Below are 18,960 nucleotides of genomic sequence, written 5' to 3'. Positions count from 1 at the left end.
TTGGGTCAAAAACTTGAATTCAATTCTTATCCAATTTCATTGGGGTTTTGTTAGATTGGGAGCTGTATAATATTAATTAATTAACCCATTAGAATTTTCTGGTCAATATATATATATATATATATATATATTAAAAATAGATCATTTAGTGTAATAGTAATATGTAATATGTAGACAATTCTAAAAAACCTACATTATTAAAAAAAGATATTATTTACTTGTAAATTGTAATTGATGCTATAAAGTATTTTCTAACCATATTATAAAAGGGAAGCTTTTTTTATGTTCAAGGGAGAATTATACGTTATATACTTAGTTTAGGATCAATTACGGTTGGGATTGGGAATTTTCAGTAATTCAAATCTTGATTCATAAATCGAGTCATTTTTATGAATTGAAGACCAAATCAAATAACTACTGGGTTAGATTGAATTAATTTGGGTTCTCGACATAGGCAGGTTGAACCAATCCACTTGCAGCCATGCATACTGCGTAGGGTGGTTATTGGGTCTAATTGGGTTCGTATTTTACCATGTTTTAGGTTTAATATTTGTTTTGCACCAAATGAAGTTTAAGTTCCGGTTGAAAGTATGTAGGAGGTGTGGCTTGGCTAGAGAAAAGTTTATTTATTTAAAATAAGTATATATTCCAAACATGTTTTAATATATTATTGTTTTTGATTTTTCTGTCTATTTAAATTATAAAGTTTCATATGTTAAAATTTTTGAAGTTAAAAAATGTACAAATTAAATTAGAAATATATAAATATATGATAAACAAAGTAACTTAGCGGTACAGGTCAGGTCCCGATAATTATGCTAGTTTTGTGTTGGGTCATGCCTAAATTTTTTCCGTTCGAAAGTTTCGCCGTGGTAATTTCGAATCCACACAGATACATTTATTGCTGTTAGGTTAGGCTCGGGTTGGATACCGGGCCTGTAGATTGGGTTGATCACGTGCTTTGGAAACGTAGAAGGAGAGACTTTGCTCTCGAAACCTGGGCGATGCATAATTATATATGCTACATCAAGAAAAAGCTTTTGTTCGGAATCATGTTCCTCCACTCCAGGGAACAAGAATTTAGCAAACCATGCGTAACGCTGTGGGGCCAACCCATTTGACAAAGGAAAAGCTCTCCCCTTGCACGGAATATATGCATATATATATATATTCACATACCCCCTCCCAGAAGTTTTCGTACGCATATAGTCCAAAAAGCTATGCTCGTCCTGGTCCCTAGTCATGTTCAAAATTACTAAGCACTCCTCCTCTGCCGAACAAATCCAACGGAGACGCAGGATGGCGCGGTTCGAATGTAATATGTAAATGTGGCAGGCAGCGATATTTCGTCATCCTAAGTCGCCCAGACGCCGTGGCTGGTCGGCCTACGGCTCTCTTCCTCCCATTCTTTCTCATGGCGGCCGGAGAAGCGCAAGAGGGGTCTGAGGAACGAAGAGAAGGAGAAGCGCTGATGGCTAATAGGGTCAGACCCCTCTCACCTCAGACCGCGAGATCTCTCGTCGAATCCATCGACGCCTTCCTCTTCGACTGCGACGGTCTGTTCTTCCACCTCCTCCCTTTTCCCTTCGATTCCTTGCCCTTCCCTCTCTTTTTTGGTTTCTGAATCCATCGATGTTTTTGGGATTTCCTCAGGAGTCATCTGGAAGGGCGATAAGCTTATCGAAGGAGTTCCTGAGGCGTTGCAAGCTCTCCGCTCCATGGTAATCACCCATCTCCCTCCGATTTTGGTTTCCAGATCCGTATCACAATTTGGTTTCAACGAAAAGAAATACAGTGTTGCCGTTTGATTCGTACCTGGAAATGGGTTTTTTGGAGACTCGGGTTTTATTTGATTTGGGCAGGGGAAGAAGCTGGTTTTTGTGACGAACAACTCGAGGAAGTCGAGGAAGCAGTATGCCAAGAAGTTCGCTGCTCTCGGGCTTGATGTTAGCGAGGTGCTGTTCTGCGAGGCTCTTTCTGATGATGATTTAGGATATATAGAATGCCTGGTGATAACTTATTTGACTGTAGGCCCATCTTGTTGTTTGCAGGATGAGATCTTCTCGTCGTCATTTGCAGCAGCGATGTTTTTGAAGCTGAAAAACTTTCCTAAAGATAAAAAGGTAGGATCTTTTGCTGAATCTGGCTTGTCGTTTCTCTCCCTGATGTATTTATTTACTTTTCTTGGTCATTTTGTTGGAGTACCAATTATTTTGTTACAATAGAAATATTTTGTTGGTCAAAAGTGAGCAAATTTTCAACATTAACATTACCTTGCTGAATTATGCCCCGTTGTACATATTATGGAGAATTTGAGATTCATTTGATACATATACATGCATACATATATTATCTATGTATTGATGAGAATGGGGGAGGAGTTTACCCATCCAAATCAAGGAGATAATGAAAAGAAAAAGTATAAATAAAAAGAGGAAAGCAGGATGCTAATTTATACTATATATTAAAACAGCAATTTTGTATTTGAGGAACATTCCATCTTCCAAAAAATGCCTTTCCACCTCTTTTAGAATATGTAAGTAATTTCTATTCCAATAAAGTTGATTATTTAAAAAATCAAATAAATAAGAATTGCAGCTTTTGGAAGGAAAATGAAAAGAATAAATTGGATTCTAATCACCCTTTTTTAGGGTGATAACACAAGAAAAATATAAAATGGTCTCATTATTCTCTTTAAAAAGTTATATTGAATATAATCTAAAATTTATATTTATTTTTCCTCTCAAACATACATTGTACATATCTAGTTGCTGTCCTACTGAAAAGTGAAGTTACACGAGGACCCTTTTCCCACTGTCCCTTGCCTAAACAAAGGAAGACTTTTAGCTTTCATTTTGTAAAGGGCTCCACAACCTGTTTCTTTTAATGATGGGTTTCCTTACTGACCAAGCTTGTGCTAATTTGCCATGATGTGTTTCACAACAAAAAAAAGAAAAAAAAGAAAAAAAAAAACAATAAGATCAGAACATAAAAATGTGAAGTGCACAAATTTGAACTTAAGTTGAAATTTTGATGTCAATCTTTCAAACTAAACCCAGCATTTCAATTGAACTTAAGTTGAAATTTTGATGTCAATCTTTTAAACTAAACCCAGCATTTCAATTGCCTGTTTCATTGTCAACTGAGACAATTTTGTTTTGCTGATGTGGATAACCCTTTTCTCTTTCCAGCATTTGCATGCCAGACTTTTGTGCTAGCCTAAGTATGATAGGAGGCCTTTTATCTAAAGATACAGTTAATTAATTCTTAATTGAACAATCCCAAAATTTTAACTTGTTGTCATACAGTTTAAGCTACTTTTGAGTTTGTAGTTGTCCTTGTCGGTACTTAATACTATAGGGTTGATCAATATGATCACACAACTTGTTTTATTGTTAACTCTGTTACAATTGTGACAATTTGTTGTGAAACACTGTTTGCCACTCATTACTCTGTCATGTTTCCTTTTCAGGTTTATGTTGTCGGTGAGGAAGGCATATTGGAAGAACTTGAACTAGCTGGTTTTACATGCTTAGGTGGTCCTGTAAGGCATAGTTACCTTGGATCTTTATTTACCACTTCCCCACCACATACCTGATCATTTTCAAAAGTGAAAGAACTCTATTCATTTGATATTGTTTTTATATGTTCCAAATTTATTTAAGCATTGTTTCTTTGGATCCTAGCTGACTTGAGAAAAGGCATTTCTCAAAGATTTCCACCCAAACAAGCCATCTTTTTGCAATATACTATTCACATAATATGTCAGAGTTCCCTTGATTCAAATGTTGCAGCTTCTAAAAGTTAGCTATCATTCCTTGTCATATGTAAATCCACATGCGTATACCTTATTTATGTGGCATCTGAATTTGTGTTTCTAAGCAACATATTTAATATCGTTATTGCTGCAAAATTTCTCATGTATTCTTTTCCACCAGATTTTCATCTAAATTAGATTTTAATACACATATATTCTAGGTATCTTTTTCCTTCTAAATTGATGAACTCTGCTGCAGGGAGATGGCAAGAAGAGCTTGCAGCTAAAGTCAGACTTGTGGTTTGAACATGACAAAAACGTAGAAATCATGACCATATTCTTTCCAGTATTTGCAAAGTGTAGATAATAGAGTGTTCCGCATTATGAAAAAAGCAGCTAAGATATGTATAATTTAGATGTTTTAGAATGGTAATATGATGTATACATGAAAATTTTTTCTTCCAGGTTGGAGCTGTTATTGTTGGACTTGATCAGTACATCAACTTTTACAAACTCCAGTGAGGCGCTTTATCCTTTCTTTTTCTCTCTCTAGTGTTAGCATAACTCAAAAGTGTTTGAGTAGAAAATGAGATGATTCTCATGGCCTTCCTAATAAGATATACAGAGTACCTAAAACAAATGCAGATGTTCTGACTAGGAAATGAAGTAATACAAATATTGTACGTTATTTCCTTAGTCAAAGCTTATTACGGTGTTTGCAATGTCATGCAATTCTAGAACTGAGACAAGCAAGAAGCTTTTATCCATTTCTCTGTGACACTAATTGCTCTTGTTCATGAGAGTTTGTACTACAAACAAGCTTTGCATAGAAATACTGCATGCTAATGTCAGGAGAAGCTTTTGCACTGAATCAGGAAGTACAGAGAAGAGCAAACATTCTGTTTATTTTATTATTCAGAAAGAATCCTTGATGATTATAATATTCTTACTAGAAATAAGCAAAAAGAAGTGCTATTTAATTATTATGAGCTTTCGAAGTAATTTCCATATGAGATTATCACGGTGGATGAACTATATTAAGTTTATAAGCAGCATTGATGTAATATTGCTGCATAAACCTTGTTAATCATTCCACTTGTTTTATTTATCAAGGAACAATCGATCTGAATCACATTATAATCACATTCAAAATTTAGGGAAACTTGAGGTATTTCCATGTGAGGCATAGTTGGAGTTGGATGGATGGTAATCTGTAAAACATTTCATATTAGGCAAGATGGTTCTTGCTTGTTTAAGATTTGCATTGTCTTTTTCTTCTTCCACATGGTCCGATTGTAAACATAAATAATGCCTGTTTTTATCTTACCATTTCTTTATTTCTAGCGCTTACCTTGTTGCAAGATTAACCAAAATATCAAATATTCTATATGGCAGGTATGCAACTCTGTGTATTCGTGAGAACCCTGGGTGCCTTTTCATTGCCACCAACCGTGATGCTGTTGGTCACTTTACGGACTTGCAAGAATGGCCGGGTTCGTTAGGGGCTTCAATTTTCATGCTTACCTATTTGTTCAGGGTTCATTTCCATGAAATTTATTTTGGTGTGGGTACAGGTGCAGGATGCATGGTTGCTGCAATATGTGGATCAACCCAGCGAGAACCTATTGTTGTTGGGAAGCCATCAACCTTCGTGATGGATTTTCTGTTAGAGAGGTATACAGCATAGTTTCAAGGCCAAACATATTAAAGTCTTACTATAAGCTGGCATTGATTGTTAGCCTATAGGTATAATATCAGTAATACCATATTACCTTGTGATATACGCTGTCTATTAGCACTGTGTTACCATTTTTACATGTTTCTGAAAGGATATATGAGCAGATGCAAAATATTTAATTATATGGAGGGATTTGGGCTGCATAATTGACATTTTTTGCTAGGGAATGCCCACATTTGATACCATTTTTTTTTCTTGTATTTGCATGGCAGGTTCCAAATTGATACTTCTAAAATGTGCATGGTTGGTGACAGATTGGACACTGATATACTTTTTGGGCAAAATGCTGGCTGCAAGACCCTTCTTGTTCTCTCAGGTCTGCCTCAGCTGTTTTAGCCGATCACTTATAATATGTCCTGATCATCTCTTTGTAGTAATTTATGCAAGTTATCAGTCTAGTATAGTTGAGATGATAGAATTAACTCTTAATAACTGGTTTCTCTTCAAACACATCATAACTGCAGGTGTGACTACTTTATCAGAACTTCAGAGTCCTTCAAATAGCATCCACCCAGATTATTATGCGAGAAGTGTATCTGATGTTATCGAGTTACTACGAACTTGATGTTCTTTATAATGGATTCAGTGCGACTATTCATCAAAAGATTTCATAGCTCATTTCCTGAAATAAAAGCTGCATGATGTAGCTGTTGCTGAATTTTAGATATGTCAAATGTAATTCTTACAAATTTTGTTTGTCTTATTGTTAACATGAAGTGATCAAATCCTTATTACAGAGTGTTAACTGTCCTCTTAATTTCAGAGGTTTTCTGAGATGTGAAAGGGAATATCCATGCTGCTGGGAGCCTGGGACTCGCTAATGCTACCATGCAGATCTGACACGTTAACAGGTCCTTATTGTAATGCATCTACAGAAGAAAGTATAGTACAATTTATTTATTATAATATGCCTTTTTGATACAATCAAGCAGTATGGAAATGATGACCTCTACCAAGCCATGACATCATCACAATACTCTGAGGTTGGTCATGTATGTTTCACTGCCAACATTTGAAATATATATGATACTTTTTTATTGGAAAAAGGAAAATTGTTGCCTGTAACTTCTTGTATGATTCAATCTTCTCTCGACCTTTTAAGGGAGCAGTTCTGGTTGTTTAAGTGTAACCTTTCAGTAATTTTGTGTCCTTGAAAAACAAAGTTTGCATGCATTGGGTTTGTATTGAAGTCCGAATTTTCCAAATTATGAAATGTCTGGTCCCGTCTCATTTGGTCTTTCCCTCCTCTTTCAGGACCGTTCAATTTGTTTTTAGAACTCTTCATCGGAGCAGTTTTTGGCCACTGCACATCCAAAACATTCTAGTCAATATATATATTTTTAATTTTCTATTAATCTCACTTCTGGTTCTTATCATCTTTGTTTGGTTGCTCTACGCATGAGCCTTTGATATTGGTGTTTCAAATTCATGCGTAAAGCTTGTCTTAAAACTAGCAAACATTTTTTTAAGGCTCTTATAATATTTAATAACTACATGATACTCTAAAAATACATCTCCACTTTATCGATACTGTATTAGTTATGCTTAGGACGGTCACATTTATGCTTTTATTCTTCTTTAGAATGTCATGGTGCAATGATTTAGCCTTGCAATATTTTTAGCCAACTACTCTCTTTAGAAAATAACGAGTTTTTGTGCATCAAATCTGCCAGTGTACTGGACTTTTTTTTATTCAGATCTGGTTATTCTGGACCTACTCCTACATTAATTTCATTAGAATGCAGAGAAGAAGATAACTATTCACGCATGCCGCTTCTTGAAGTCCTTTTGCAATAAAAGAACGTACAAGCATTGGTCTAGTTTGCATCTTTTGTTTTGGCAAAACGATAGTCCGTATAATCTATCGTTTTGTTTAGACTAACCTCTTCCTTTCTATTCTCTTTATGGAGATAATAATTTTTCATGCTAAAGATTTATTGGTAAACTATTTTTTTTTTCAAATTTAACCTTAAATGCATGATGTTGAATGAAGTATGCACATTCATCAAAATTGAGAAGAGTGTGAATTTTATGTGTTTGCCTGGCCTTTCTTTTTTGTGAGTCTTTATCCAATATTTAAAAGAGAAACACCTCTGTGACATCTTATGGTTTTGTGGTTATAGGTCATCGGTCTACTTTTCACCGTCCAACCACTAGTTGTGCCCCTACCATTTTAATGTATCATTCATACATGTGTCAGTAACATTAGCAAAAGACTGACCAAAATGATCTCATGCTAAACTCCTATGTAGTCTTTCATTGAAAGAGAGACATGCCAGTACATATTATGTATGTCACTTAATTTGAAAGAAATGAACCACATTTTGACTAGCTAACATTCACTAGAAGAAAGAGACTAAACAATGCAGACATGAACTTTATTCATTACATAAGAAATGAGTTACATTGACTTGCTAGCATTAGCAACAATGAAAAGGATTAAACAATGTACAAAAGAAAAAAAGAAAATCATATCATTTTAATAAGGCTACAGTGACTTACTTTTATCAACTAGGTCAAAGCAAGTGCACAGTACAAGGCCATCAACCAACCATACACGAATCATGAAAACTGGCAACATAGATATACGTACAGAGTGTATAATTTTGGTTCGGATTATATATTTCATGTGAAAGAATGATTCATCTTTTTTCACGATATCAACTGTGCAATAGCTGCTTTGTGGATGGATGGAAGAAAGATATTGGAGTGCTTTGATAGTTGTGCAAGATGCAATCCAACATTGTATCGTGCGAGAGATACAACCCGAGCCAATACAATTTAGTCAAGGCTATCTCACTGAATAACTAGGTAACCTTCATCTACCACCCCTGGATGTGCTGGTAGAACAGCAAGACATCAATAGCGCTGCATGTGCTTGTATATATTCCGAAGAAATTTGATTTCTAGAAGGTCGTGCATCACATATTGTGCAGCATTGCGCCTGGGGAAGCTTTCAGCTTTATTTTTGTTCTTTTCTTTTCTTTTTTGTTGTTGTTGTCGCAGTTGCTGAGGTTCTCCAATACAGATACCTTGTTGGAGATGTGGACTCCTTATGGACCCAGAGACTTTCCAATTTATAAAGCATACATAATGGCCTAACTTTGACCTGATCCTTGAAAAGATACCATTCAGAGAACCGTATGACATGGGCCATGGGCACTGGCTTGTGGACCACCTGTTAGAGCTAATTAAGAGGCGGAGCCGCGGAGAGGGTCAATAAAGATTGAGGGCAGTGGCCTATGGACCACCAGTCGGACCCAAAAAGAGCAGACGATGGATGGTAGATGATTCTTTGGGGCTATTAGCAATTGGGACTCTCGATTTTGACTGGTTGTTTTGAAATTTTGACAAATTGTGAGGAGGCAAAGCTACGAGAATCCAGTTACAAGTGGATATAAAATGGCCACAGGGTGCATGTGAATACCAGACACGTGCATATTGTACCTACTATAAATGGTTGCAATATTGTGGTAGTGAGTTATACAGATCACACGCAAATTTTGACTTTAAGATTGTGGATTGTGGAAGCATATTCTAAGTATATCCTTCTCTCTCTGTTTTCTTCTTTTTATTTCTTATTTGAAAGAAGCAGCATCTTCAAACATCATCCAATTGTTTTCAAATAAATGGTGCTGCATTAAGGGTTTTATTAACATATGGACAGCATTAGTAGCAATTAAACATCATTAATAGCATTTGTGTCAATTAGGTCAGGTCCGATCATATACAAATCGGGTCAGATATAAGATAGAATAAAAATCTATCACTCCGAATCCAATCAAAAATTCAGATTTAAACCCGATCATTTTATGAAATAGAGGTAACTCAACCCAATGTTAGAATGAATCAAAATAATCGGGCTAAATGGGTTAAGCATTGCCCCCAAAAGTCCAAGTGCAACTTGCAAGCATTCCAATAAACTCAAGCTCAGCATTCCTGGATAGGGGTCGTTGATCCAAGTATCAAATCTGTAAGGATGGGAAAAAAAAAGAAAAAGGGAAAAGTTTACTACCAAATCCAACTCCCATGAAAACTTTCCAAACCTCACTCTCTTTCCAGCACTGTCTGTAAACACCCCAGGCAGTGATGATCCATATCCAACGGTGGTTCAGGTTTGTCATGGTCCCAAGATGGATTTAGTGGCACATTTGGGAGAGGTCCTCTTAAGAGGCATAATTTAGACAACGGAGGAGAATTCAGAGCCTATTCCCAAACAACTGTATGGAGACCGGATGAATCATGCCAGGCCCTACATGTTTGAAGCATCAAGCAATCTGGTTGAGATAACTGTTGCTGTCTCCACCGGCCATCTTCGCTGGCCTTCAAAAATGAGTCGCTCTATTGATGTCATTTGTTGAATTGTTCCAAATGAGAGGACGAGCATTGACGTAGTAGTAAGATTGCTTTATTATGATTTGGACGTCACGGGCTCGCAACATGAAAAGTCTTTTCATATGCATGCATAATATTACTTCCATCTCCATCTGTTGACTTTGAAATAGACATGGAACCACTCTTTTAATTATCCCAAATAAAAGGGGCACATTATAGCATGATTCTAAAAAAAAGCAATATAATTGTTATGGTAATGTATAATAATGATGGCCATACATATGCAGTCACTCTAGTTGTTATAATTATATTATATGGTTAATATGACCATTGTTAATCAGGAATCTAATTACTTTCATTTTTATTTCATTTCTTACACCTGTTATATTTTAGAGCAATGTTTCCAATTACAACATCAAATTGAATAAATGTAACTTCATTGTACGATTGCTATAAATTCCGGCTAAGATGACCGAATATAATTGCCATGACATGATGAAATGGTATTGCTAATTTTTTTTTTTTTTTACTTCATGATTATCTTAATCTCATCCATCTTATATAATGATGCGAAGCATGATAACTATTTTAAATGATTGTCTTGAGATAAATAGACCAAAAAAGAAAGAGGGCTGGGCCGGAGGGAGGTTGGCATATTGCTATACTTTGGCTTTCCAGGCAATCCTCTCCTACCACGGAAAGCTCTACTATGAAAACCTCTCCCCTAAGAAATCCGGATGACGTCCCTCATTTTAGAAAGAAACATCTTATCCTGATGGTCCCACATTTCTTTATGTGGTAATTCTTTCTTTAAAAGGAAAGGTTTGGGAAGATGTTCACGCGTTATTAATTACATTTCTCCAATAAAGAAGATTCGTTTGTCATTTTGACAAATGACAAATGAACTGAAGATGGCTTGGAAAGACAATGAAATTAGCTAGGAAGGCCATATAGAAATGTCATTGTTGAGATATTAGGATGTAGATTTGAGGGCAAGTTACATCCTCTACTGCATGCATCATCGTGTGGTTGAGATGAGGTTTCTTAGCATCTGAAATGGAGAGAAAATTTTTTAGCATTGAAAATTTTCTACATAATTAATTTTTTCTATACCATGTGTCCTCCTATTTAACAATCTTTCAAGCATTAAATTTAAATTTTAAATTAATAAAAAACTATATTAAATCTTATTTGTATGATTAAGTTATGTTATTAATATATAATATTATTGTATTCTTATAATTAAAGTTTACCATAGTTGAGAATATGAAATGACATCAAAAATTTGAATAAATATTATTTTATTATTTATATATATATTTTTTTCATTATGATCAGATTTAAAATCTGTGCATAATGCATGGGCTCAAGAGTAGTTTTTCTTTAAGAGGAAAGCTTTGAAAAGATGTTTCAGGCTTGCTGTTAATTATATTTCTTCAATAAAGAAGATGCAATGAACCGCAGATGATTTAGAAAGATAATGAAATTAGCTAGGAAGACCATATGGAAACGTTATTATTGAGGGATTGGGATATAGGTTTGAGGGTAAATTACATCCTCTACTGCATGCATCACATGATCGAGATGAGGTGATTGGAATAGTGCACGATCAAGTGACGATCATGATGTAAAGTATAATTTCTCAGATTTAATAGACATTATGACAAACGAAGAGGGTTGGTGCTGGAAGAGGCTCCTTTGAAGATCGGGCATGCAGTCAATCATAACCATTCATTTTTATGACAATACATCGGGGTAAGCACTTGATAATTAAAGTTTACAAGAATAGGATGTGGTGATTAGATGGATGCAACAATATGTTATATGCAATATATAGGGTATAATTTCTCCTCCCTGTGCCCCTCTAGGTTTTGGGCTGAGGACAAAAGGAAAAAGAAAGAAAATGAAGATATGTTTAATTGAGAAAACAATGGAGGCAGCTTAAATTTGGCCCCTCTCTGTCCTCGAATGCCCATATGGCACCACCTACATTCCATTTGAGTGTATGACCATCCAATTCCAACGCACATACACACGCCTCTCACACTTTCGTACCTTTTTCTTATGCTTTTTCCCTCTTTCCCATCTCTCTCTCTCTCTCTCTCTCCCCCTCTTCCTCTCCCGTGGATACTGAGGAAGCCTACAGGCTGAACTCCCTCTCCTCTGGTAAACCCTAAAGCTGCGATCTTTGGGTGAGAAGGTATCGTTCGGTCTTCCCTGTCCTCACTTGTCCTAGGGTTTTTGGCATCTACTCTTCCCGTCGTCCTTTTTTCTTTGCGGCAGCGGTTTGCCCGTTGGGTTTTGGAATTTCCTTTTTTTTTCTTTCGATAAAGATGGGATTTTGGTGTGGTTGGTGCGATCACCAGCCCTTGATTGTCCATTATTGTTTTCTTAAAGCTGCAATTTTTTTTTTAAATTTTTATGTTGGGTGTCGGGAAATAGAACTTGATGAAGGAATAGGTAACCCCTTCCCTGCTGTTTCTTGTCTATAATTTACAAGAATCATGCCTCTCTGGGTGTGATTTTGTCCAAATTTCTCTCTTCTGGAGAAAGATTTCACCTTTTTGTCGACTGGATTTTCAGTGGATTCTCTTTAATAATATGATCGATATGCTGACGTTGCCCTGGAACATGTGATTTTCCCTTTTTAAATTTTCTTGTTTTAATTAGTGGATTTTGGTTTGTTGAAGCTTTGTACTGGAAAAAGATTTCTTTTGTTGCTGTTCAGGAGGCATGTGATGTAAAAACCTTTTGTGGTTTTGCTTTCTTGATTGGTTTGTTAATCTGGATCCCTAGACTTGTAAGTCCATGGTATTTCCCCGATCCAGTTTTCATGGTTCCTGATAAAACAAAAAGGCCCACCTGGTTCATGATAGTTTTTTCTCTTCTTGATAAAATCCCTTTTTAATTATCATTGGATCTGAAGCCCCTATAATAATTGTCGTCTTTCCATAATGATATGCTATCCATTATTCTGCCATATGCCCGATGGTTTGCTTACTTTTATGGTTGTGATGTTTTTGTGTTTATTTTTTTTTTTTTTTTTCTGGCAGATACCCCTTGAGCATATATAGTGGTGATGGGGGAAGAGGCATTTTATGTTATCAATGAGGGGGCTTGGTGCAGCATCCATTCGAAACAATAGAACAAGTTTTCTGTTGTTGCGGTCTAATAGCTTTCCATCGTCAGTGGTCTGATAAATGGATTCAAAAACTACACCTAAAACCGGCTCAGAACAGCTACACAGAACAACTGGTAATCATGTAGTGAAACCAGCTACCTGGAAGCCTTCCCCTTTGCAAATTTCTAAGCAAAGCAAGCCAGAGCCTACCACACCAAGAATATTGGAAAAATCTGTGCTGACGAGCACCCCAAAGCATACAGATACAGTGGTTCTAACAGACCCAAAAGTAAATCAGCACCATGAGGGGTCTACTGACTTGACCACGGGAAAGGTTCCTGCAAATATTACCAAGTCTTCCGATCCTACCAATTTGAGTCTGAAGCAACCCACCCAACAAGATGACCCTGTGGAGCTGCTTCAATTAAATGGAACTGCAGGCTTGGAAGGCAGTGGAGATCAAGAGAAAAAAAATTCTGAGCAGAGTAGTATAAAGGATAGCTCAGCTTCTGCTAAAGTTAGTGATGGCACCAGCAGTCTGACAAAGACTAGTGGAAGTGCTAAGATAAGTGACCGTGTTGATTTTATTGAGAGCAGAAAGAGTAGCACGTGCAGGGCCAGTACAAGCAGTGATGTGAGTGATGAAAGCATTTGTAGTAGGTTAAGCAGCAGAGTAAACAAGCCTCACAAAGCAAATGATTCAAGATGGGAAGCTATTCAGGCCATCCGGGCTAGAGATGGAGTTATTGGTTTGAGCCATTTCAGGCTACTTAAGAGATTAGGTTGTGGTGATATTGGTAGTGTGTATTTATCAGAATTGAGTGGAACGAAATGTTATTTTGCAATGAAGGTTATGGACAAAGGCTCTCTTGCAAGTCGTAAAAAGCTGCTTAGAGCCCAGACTGAAAGGGAGATATTGCAATGCTTGGATCATCCATTTCTACCAACATTATATACACACTTTGAGACTGACAAATTCTCATGTTTGGTCATGGAGTTCTGCCCGGGAGGAGATCTGCACACGCTTCGGCAGAGGCAACCTGGAAAATATTTTACAGAACAAGCTGCCAAGTAGGAACCCATATCTTATGATAATATATTTGCATTGGTGCAGAGGACAATTACTTTGATGCTTGCTAAGTATGCTTATTGTCTTTGGCTTTCAGCTGGTTACTTAAGGTTGAACCATATAATTTTTATTTCATTAGCGAGTATTTGCAAGGGCTACTTATATACGACTTAAGTAACTTCCACTGTTCTTTTCTGTTAAGGGGGCTTTTTAAAGCATGCATATGAGTGCTGTAGTCTATATACATAGTGTCTCATTGTCGAAGTTAAGGATTTTTAAATTTTCTTTTAATGAAATAACAATCTGTAAAGCTTGAAAACTAGAATTCTCAGCAATTTACTTTGGTAATTCTTGTATGGTCTTCTAAATTTAAGGTAAGATGGCAATTGGCAATTAAAGTGTTTGTATTGTGCATTGATAATTGTTATAGAATTAGTTGCTTTAGTAAATGGTAAGCACCTTATAACTTGAGTTGAGGAGCAGAGTTTTAAGTGCTCTTCCTTTTAGAAGGCAGCTTGGAGCTGTTGGTTGGAAAGGCTAGTGAGCGCATTTGAAAATGATTAGTTTAATTATGCCCCTTATCCTAATATAGACTATGTTACCCGGACACTTTTGATTTAGCATTAAGCACCCAAACCTGGCACTAACTGGTTTGACACTTGGATATGGTTTTTTTTTCCTTTTTTCCTGATGTGTTGGATGGGGATATTTGGGAAGAAAAAGCTTAAGACATCGACGGATCTGAAACTGAGACAGCATGTGCACCAACAAAGGTCCTGAGTCCAGGTAGCTTTGAATATATATCACGTAGCTGTTACAGTGGCATTTTTAATTATCAGAAGGCATTTTCCTTTTCCATGATAACCATCTGTTGAATGACAGTATTCATTGATTGTTTGGCCATTCTAGCAAAGCGAGTTCTAAGATTCCGCTTAGATAATAATTGATTGTGTCTAATGCTGAAATCATTATGTTATAATGCAAAGAACTGCAAGATACTTAAAAGGGATTAAACTTTTGAATGTGGGTAAGCATCACATTTGGACAAGGGTCGATGATGGAGTAAAAGTCTTATTTGAACGGTTGAGCCATCTGAGACAAATTGTCTTTCTTGATGGTAAGCAATAGAAAGGGTGGTTGATAGTGGGTGCTTGACTGTAAGAGACTAAGTGAATTTTAGCTTGGCATGGCGAAACCATGGATTCGTGATCCAATCTGACTCTTTTCATAAATGATAAAAACGACACATGTGCCTGCCAAGAGAAAAAGGAGTGGGGTGCAGGCAATTGTCATTTGGAAATTTGCATTCTTTGTTGAAGTAAAAGGACCGAATTTTTTTATGGGAGCATTTATTTTGCATCATGGACTTTTGTTGCTGGCCATTGAATCTTTCAGGAGATCTTACTTCAGATGAAAAATGAGAGTACTTGTCTAGGGACACCGATTCTGTTTGTCAAAATTGGCATGGACAAAGCTTGCATATCCATGGGTGGAATGATCTTTCCTATGCTATTTGCAAATGACAGCTTGTCTGGTGCTGCTGAATTTGTGAATGTTTCTTGGGTTTTCACTAGGCTTTTCAGTGGTCTGGGAATGCCCAGCAGAATTTGAGAATGGAAAAAATGTTACTTGAAAATCAGTAAAATTATACAAAGCAGGAGAGAGAAGAAAAATGATTCTAGATGGGAATTCTGAAGAAAATAGTTTGACTTTGCATAGTAATAATTTTGAGGTCTAGATTTTAGAAGAATTACTTCTAGAAAAGCATCATATCGACAAAATTGAGGTCAGAATTGAGGACAGGAAATTAAAAAAAAAAATTCAGGAGCTTTTTAAAAAAAAAAAAATTTTATCTTGTGTGAGGTAGAAAAATCAATGTTGGAAATTGCTTGTGGCGAAGATCAGTTGAAGTAGAATTTATAAGATTATGAATGAGTAACTCTTGTGAAGTAGCCTTTTTGACTATATCTATTAGGTTGAAAGCTGGGTGATACTTCTGCTCTAGAGCACTTTCATATTATGGCAGACTAGGTGGTTTGAGCCCAAAGTGAAGAATGAATCTTTTAGAAAGCAAATTTGATCACGTTTTTCCTTCTTTGCAAAAGGAGGCTTACTTACTGGAGGAGGTAGCTGGAATTCGCATTTGGTCTTGGGGCATTCTGAAAGATCCTTCCACGGAGTCTTATTGCAGGCATTTTTTCCCCTGCACGAAAGATGATGAGATTTGAACTCATGCCAGGACTATGTTTGCATATGGTGGAGTTTTTATGATGCATTGGTGAACAATGGTATTTGTGTGTTATTTACAAGAAAAACTTAGGTAAGAGTCTGGCGGACGTACTATGAGGTCGTATATTCAGTGTAAGTTGACAGGTGATGACCATTAGCTTTCATGCAACATGCCAGCATAAGTTCGGAATTACTGGATACTCGTGGGGTTGCTTTGGGTCTTTGCTTTCATGGATATGCTCACTGATAATGTGCTGTTTCTTAACTGTAACAATTGGTGCAACTAACATTCTTTCTTTCATGGTTGGGTACAATGAATCTTGCTTTGCCATTTACATCCAAAAAGGGCAGCATACTTGGAATCCTTTCACACACCTGTGGCAAATAGTATTAAAAAATAAAGGAATAAACAATTTTTGGATGAATTATGAATACGACATTTCTATAAATGCTCTGACTAAGGATGATTTTGCTGTTTGTCTTGGTCGAAAGGTAATATAGAATGTTGAGAAAAAGCATTCTCCGGCATGACTGAACCATATTCATCTTTGCTAATAGATAGTGTCAAGTCTTTTTCGTCTCTGGATAGGCATTTGGTTTCGCAATGCTCTAACTAGATGGAGTGAGGAAAGAAAAAGGAAAAAAGTAACAGAACACATCCTTTTTAAGAACCTGAAGTTCGCGGAAGTCTTTATGACCTTTTGAGGATTGTTGTCCAATCCTTATTTCTCATAGTCTTCATGCTAGAGATACAGGTTTAAAACTGCGATTAAGTCAAAACTAAACATCTCCTGCAACGAAGTACCATTCTTGAAGGTTAACTCCCAAATCAACCTTTATGGTTTGTGAGACGTTGCTTTTCAATTCCTTAGCATAAGTATGAGAATATTTATATTTTTTACTAGAAAGATTTTGTTCCATCCATGTGTTATATGGGATGGTTGGGCATGCTTACATGAAAGCTGGCAAACATCTTCCACAAGGCAGGAGTAAGCATTAGACAGTCCATGTATTATTATTATTATTTTTTTACAAGATGCTATTCTCAGACTGCTATTTGAGTAATTTTGAAACCATTCATCTACTTTAATGCAGTTGAGACCTAGAAAACTGTTATGCTCCATTTCTTTATGACGTCAAATGGCATTTAGTAGTTAAAAAAAAAAGGAACATACAATTAATTTCTCTTTTTCTGGAGATCTATGGAACATGCTCATTTGTTGGATTCACATTCACTGTTACTTTGTTCATTTGCAGGTTTTATGTAGCGGAAGTCCTCCTTGCCTTGGAATACCTACACATGCTCGGCATCATCTATCGTGACCTCAAGCCAGAAAATGTCCTTGTCCGAGAAGATGGCCACATCATGCTCTCTGACTTCGACCTTTCACTCCGTTGTGCCGTTAGCCCCACGCTCATTAAGTCCTCCAACCCTGACTGCGAAACTTTCCTTAGGAATAACCCCATCTTCTGTGTCCAGCCTGCTTGTGTCGGGCCATCCTGCATCCAGCCTTCCTGCATGGCCCCCACCACTTGCTTCTCCCCTCGCCTCTTCTCTTCCAAGTCGAAGAAGGAGCGGAAACCAAAGCTTGAGACAGGCAACCAAGTCAGCCCATTGCCTGAGCTCGTCGCAGAGCCCACGGATGCCAGGTCCATGTCATTCGTTGGTACACATGAATACTTGGCCCCTGAGATCATCAAGGGTGAGGGTCATGGGAGTGCTGTGGACTGGTGGACCTTTGGGATATTCTTGTACGAGCTTCTGTATGGGAAAACCCCTTTCAAGGGATCAGGTAACCGAGCTACTCTGTTTAATGTGGTCGGTCAGTCCTTGCGGTTCCCTGAGTCGCCGGTTGTGAGCTTCTCTGCAAGGGATCTCATAAGAGGACTGCTCGTGAAGGAGCCGCAGCATCGGCTTGCTTTCAAGCGTGGTGCCACAGAGATAAAGCAGCATCCATTCTTTGAGGGCGTGAACTGGGCCTTGATACGTTGCGCGAGCCCTCCAGAGATCCCAAAGCCCATCGAGATCGAACGGCTCCCAGGTCCTGTGGCATCAACAAGCCAGAAGGTCACACCTGCCACTGCAAAATGCTCGGACAACTATCTTGAATTCGACTTCTTTTAGTTGATACTTCTGAACTGATGCTGATTTATTGGATTGAGGGAAGGTGTAGAGTTTCTGAATGTTTTCAGGAAGCAGATGATTTTTTTTCTATACAGATTGCGACCGGTGTTTGTAATGCTGCTGCTGTTGTTAAGTTGGACTTGTTCAGTTCCCATTATGTATTCAACGAATGCTGAAAATTCTCGTCTTTATAATTATGGAAAGGCCTGCTATCGTTTATTTGGTTCTGATTGCTTTGTGAAAGGTTATTTGTGCAATGGAAGAATGTTCCATGACCATATTAAAATTATTCTCTTCATGTTTTAGTGAAGAACAACCTGTTAGCATTTAGTCTAAGTAGAGGCTAGCTCTGTGCTTGAGGCTAGCTTAGTGCTTACTTTACCGTCCTGATTTAGGTTGTCACAGGGCCATTGTGAGTGATATTCTGCACCAATGCAGAAAGCTAGAATTCAATTCCTCTGTGTACAGGACTCCAAGCCAATCTTATGTGTCCTGTGGGGGCTATGGTGTTATTTTGTACTCCTACAATGTTATGATGCAGCCCAACGATGGTAAATACATGGACCTAAGATTCTAAATGGTAGAC

General features: G+C 37.2%; 2 protein-coding genes across 3 annotated transcripts; both read left to right on the top strand.

The window, feature by feature from the left end:
• The first annotated feature begins 1,243 nt into the window (after positions 1 to 1,243).
• LOC105050643 (phosphoglycolate phosphatase 2) lies at positions 1,244 to 6,419 on the top strand. Of its 2 annotated transcripts, XR_833050.4 has the most exons (12): positions 1,244 to 1,556; positions 1,654 to 1,721; positions 1,863 to 1,955; positions 2,052 to 2,123; positions 3,473 to 3,544; positions 4,017 to 4,076; positions 4,223 to 4,275; positions 5,153 to 5,250; positions 5,332 to 5,431; positions 5,708 to 5,811; positions 5,960 to 6,170; positions 6,259 to 6,419. XR_833050.4 is itself a non-coding variant. In XM_010930739.4 (11 exons), the coding sequence occupies exons 1-11, from the start codon at positions 1,415 to 1,417 to the stop codon at positions 6,058 to 6,060; spliced, it is 963 nt and encodes a 320-aa protein (XP_010929041.2). In that variant the 5' UTR covers positions 1,308 to 1,414; the 3' UTR covers positions 6,061 to 6,419. The 2 variants fall into 2 exon arrangements, 1 of the variants encoding a protein (XP_010929041.2); XM_010930739.4 differs by having other exon boundaries at positions 1,308 to 1,556; positions 5,960 to 6,419.
• Positions 6,420 to 11,752: 5,333 nt separating this feature from the next.
• Positions 11,753 to 18,601, top strand: LOC105050644 (serine/threonine-protein kinase D6PKL2). Its single transcript, XM_010930740.4, has 3 exons — positions 11,753 to 12,030; positions 12,884 to 14,022; positions 17,507 to 18,601. The coding sequence occupies exons 2-3, from the start codon at positions 13,031 to 13,033 to the stop codon at positions 18,372 to 18,374; spliced, it is 1,860 nt and encodes a 619-aa protein (XP_010929042.1). The 5' UTR covers positions 11,753 to 12,030; positions 12,884 to 13,030; the 3' UTR covers positions 18,375 to 18,601.
• The last annotated feature ends 359 nt before the right edge of the window (positions 18,602 to 18,960 follow it).

The sequence above is a fragment of the Elaeis guineensis genome, chromosome 8, assembly GCF_000442705.2.
Source record: "Elaeis guineensis isolate ETL-2024a chromosome 8, EG11, whole genome shotgun sequence".
NCBI lineage: Eukaryota > Viridiplantae > Streptophyta > Magnoliopsida > Arecales > Arecaceae > Elaeis > Elaeis guineensis.
This window is presented reverse-complemented; position numbering and strand designations above follow the sequence as displayed.